Source organism: Fukomys damarensis, unplaced genomic scaffold (genome assembly GCF_012274545.1).
Source record: "Fukomys damarensis isolate Sample0158 unplaced genomic scaffold, DMR_v1.0_HiC HiC_scaffold_11677, whole genome shotgun sequence".
Lineage (NCBI taxonomy): Eukaryota > Metazoa > Chordata > Mammalia > Rodentia > Bathyergidae > Fukomys > Fukomys damarensis.
Window position 1 is genome coordinate 234 of NW_022912589.1, and position 3,825 is coordinate 4,058.

At 43.5% G+C, this 3,825-nt stretch overlaps 1 protein-coding gene across 1 annotated transcript; it reads right to left on the reverse strand.

Annotated features, from left to right (window-relative positions):
- Positions 1-1,936: 1,936 nt before the first annotated feature.
- LOC109117609 (neutrophil antibiotic peptide NP-3A-like) lies at positions 1,937-3,065 on the reverse strand. Its single transcript, XM_019205448.2, has 2 exons — positions 2,877-3,065; positions 1,937-2,247 (listed from the first exon to the last, which is right to left on the reverse strand). Exons 1-2 carry the CDS (start codon positions 3,025-3,027, stop codon positions 2,138-2,140), a joined length of 261 nt encoding a protein of 86 aa, XP_019060993.1. The 5' UTR covers positions 3,028-3,065; the 3' UTR covers positions 1,937-2,137.
- Positions 3,066-3,825: the final 760 nt, after the last annotated feature.

Genomic DNA, 3,825 nt, shown 5'->3' on the forward strand with positions numbered 1-3,825 from the left:
CTGGTCCACTCGTCTGCTGAGTAATATATGTGCCATTTCTAAGACCTCGTGATTGTAATACACATGGTAGTGCATGGAATCCTAGCATATGATGATATTAACTCTTCAGGGAGATATTGAGAAGTAATAGCTGGATGAAATGGAATTTCCATCATTAGCTTCATGAGGGATCTTCATGGATTTCCAAGTGGTTGGACTAATTTACATTCCAAACCAGAATCTCGAAGAGTGCCTCTCTCATACACTTCCTTGCCAGCATTCCTTATTTCTAGATGTTTTGATTTGATGATAACCATTGTTTCTTGAGTAAGATGGTGTTTCCGTGTCATTCTAATTTGCATACATCTACAAGCCAGTGACATTGAATATGATTTCATGTATTCATTGGACATCTGTACTTCTTTTTCTTCAAAATGTCTATTCATTTTTGTTGCCTTTTAGATGAGCGAGTCTTTTATTTGGGGAGATCTACTTTTGTTGAGTTCTCTATATATTTTAGGTGTTAGTGCTCTGTCCAAGGAATAGCTAACAAAATAGTTTTTCTTGTCTATAGGCTGTCTTTTCACTCTGCTGGTGGTATCTTTTATTGTGAATGTTTTTCATTTCATATGGTCCCATTTGTTGATTCTTGGTATTATTACATTCTGTTTAAAAAGTCATTGCCTATGCTTGTGTCTTCAAGAGATTTACCTATTTTATATTTCCACTGATGAAGTGTTTCTCTTTTAGCATTTAGATCTTTGGTTCATTTTGCATGTAGTTTCGTTCATGGGAAGACACTGTTAAAGAGGCTGTCGCTCCCCAAGTGTGTGTTTTTGTTCACTTTGTCAAAGCTCAGGTGTGTGTCAGGTTATTTCTTCATCCCCTATTCTGTACCATTGATGAATGATTCTGTAATCATTAATTACAGGCTTTTGTGCCCCTAAGATCATGCTTTGAATCCTGTTTTAATCAATCCAGCCCTATAGTATAATTTCAGGTGTGTGTGCCTGAGCCTCTGCATGTGTGCGTGTGGAGTGTGTGTGTGCTGGGGGTGACAGCACGGGATATAAACCAGTGGTAGCTGGTGATATAGCAGAGAAGTCTGTGTTGAACTAAGACATTCTGCTTCTGTTGTCGCCATTCTTTCCTTCCACCCTATTTTCCTGCCTCCCATGGCTGATCGGTCTGACGTTGTGTGTGTTCTAACACCCCAGCACCCAGAAACATCTTAGGTTCTCTAGCTTACTGAGACCATTTTGCCTAAGTGCACACACATTAGTTACCAGGCAGTATCAGGTTCTCAGCAGCTTAAGCCTACTCTAAGGAGTTGTTCAAAGTGCACCTGAGGAATTCTCCATGTATATTTCTTATCTTTGAAATCACCTTGATATGTACAAACCCCAGCTGCACTACTTATGGGTAGAAAATAATAATAATGAGCACACCTCAGGATTCGGCTCCTTGCTTTTCACCTTGCATTTTGTTTTTCCTAACAGCGTTTGCTAATGTTACTTAAAGTTGTGTTAGTGAAGGTGATACAACCCTCTGCCGAAAAGGCACAGGCACCACCTGGGCCAATTCAAGAATGGCCAGCACTTGGGAAAGGACTGGTCATCTTTCTAAGGAGTGAAGACCTCTCGACCTGGTAAACTGGAGCCTAATGATCGTCACTTTGCCTATCATGTGGGAAATGTCGTTGAAAGTCACTTCTAAGGAAGGCAGCTCTCACTGAGAAGAGCAACAGCTACCAGAAAGCACATCCTCATATACACTTCATGTCACTCTGTGGACAGAGCTTGTGTTCATCACTGTAATACCTGGCATTTGACACCAGTTTTGTTTTCAAGGAGATCATTTAACATTCTAACCATTGCAACTCAGAGTCCCGACAAAGCTACCAAGGAAACATTACAGAAGCACAGTAAAAGGTGGCGTGCAGCAAGGGATTTATTTGCGGTAGAGAAAGAAAGTGAAGGACATGGCTCAGTGACAAAAGCTATTGCCTCTTAGGTTACAATGCAATTTTTATTTTTATTTTTTTAGTACTGAGAATCAAATTCAGGGCCTTATGCTTGCCAGGCAAGTGCTACACTGCTGAGCTACTCCCCTGGCCCTCAGGGAAACTTTTAAAATCATTTTTTACAGCTTTAGATTCTCAACGGCAGCAGCGTCTTAAGCGAAAAATGAATCTTCTGCACGATCCATTTGAACGTTCCCATGGAAAACAGAATGCTCTGCAATGGCAGGCCTCGCTTCTCCATACACCTGTGGACACAGAAGGAGCATCAGGCGACCAGAACGGGGACATCCAGGTATAAGTGTTAATCAAGTGGTGGAGAAGGTGCCTTTTTTGTGGACTCTGCCTTTTCTGTCTTGATAGGTTACAGACAGCAGCATGAAGAGCCAAAGTCAGGGCTTATAGATACACGTTACACCTTTGGTTCCCACACAGGGTGGAGACCACTTGTCCTGTGTCTTCACTTCTGCTACCCATGCCCCATCACGCATTTAGGTGGCCATGTCCTCCCGTTGATCTCCAGTTTCTGAAGCTCTTATTATTGCAGCTTCAAATAGAATACAAGGGGTTAGAGAATCCGAGGATTATTTCAGATTAGGGAATATGATACCCTCCTAATGATTAAGCCTTTGCATTAGATTCAGCTAGAACTAATCCATAAGCCTTTTCACATACTGCACCGTGTGATCTTTGGCATCATGTTTGGAATCAAGTCTTTCTCCGAGAACACATCGTGGATTCCTTTAGCTCTTAATGTTCAGAGAGAAAAGCCAGGTACAGGAGGTTAAATAAAGTCAGCTAAATCTAAACCAATTCCAGAACCTGTGTACCCTCCTCTCGCTGAACCCCGTGTGTCCGTCCTGTTGACTTCTCTCACCTGCATCTTGGAGAGCGGAGCTTTCCTCCCCCGGAAAGATGACTGCAACCTGCTCCTCTTCATCAGCCAGGTTGGCTCTTCCTGGGAGAGGCTCAGCCTGGGCCTGCAGGGCCAGCAGGAGGATGGCAGCGAGGAGGGCGAGGGTCCTCATGGCTGGGAGTCCCTGAGGATGGAGAGCAGGATCCAGGTGAGCGTGAGAGAGGAGTGAGGCTGTATTTATGGTTGGTTAGGAGAAGGCTCAGAGGCTGAGGGTGCAGTGAGGGAAGCTGTGTGTGTGACGAGCTTGGACAGAGGTGCCATTGCCCTAGCGTCCCCTGGAAGCCCCATGCTCTCCTGGTTTCCACAAGGCTGTGCCTGTGTGTTCAGTGCCTCTCCTAGTTCAAGGCAGTAGTGGGAATGAAGACTGTGTTGTCTTTGTGTTTCTACTTCCCCTTTGACTGAACCTTTACTTTTAATATTAAACACAGACAGGAAATTGTGCTTTCATTCATTATGCCCAGAGAATCAATGATTCTGCATTTGTAATGTGGACCGTGCTGCGAGGGCGTAGCCTGAGTATCACATGTGTGTCCTAGGAACGCAGAAGGTCATCGCTCATCATGGCTGGGGTGTTTCCATCCTGTGAAAGGGGTTTAGCAGTTACTGGTTGAGCAGGTTCCTGCAGTAGCAATTGTGGACGTCTCACTGACGTTATCAGACTATGGTCTGATACGAACTCAGTGTTACCCTAGGCAGAGACTAGGTCTAACACTTAAAACTGTTTTTTTTTTCCGTATATCCCAAGGTATGAATGGCAAATTGATCCTTTGTATATCTAAAGTGTGCAATCTGTAGATGCACGGTGTGTTTGTGTGTGTGTGCACGTGACTGGAACTGTGTTTGAATTCTCATGTTTTAACGACATAAATATAATCTATAAAACAAAAAAACACATTAGAAAAGGAAGACA

Coding starts and splice junctions, on each gene's coding strand:
- LOC109117609 (XM_019205448.2), bottom strand. CDS start 3,027: ATGAGGACCCTCGCCCTCCTCGCTGCCATCCTCCTGCTGGCCCTGCAG. Junction 2,248..2,876: donor CTCCGCTCTCCAAGATGCAG/GTGAGAGAAGTC, acceptor CTGTGTCCACAG/GTGTATGGAGAAGCGAGGCC.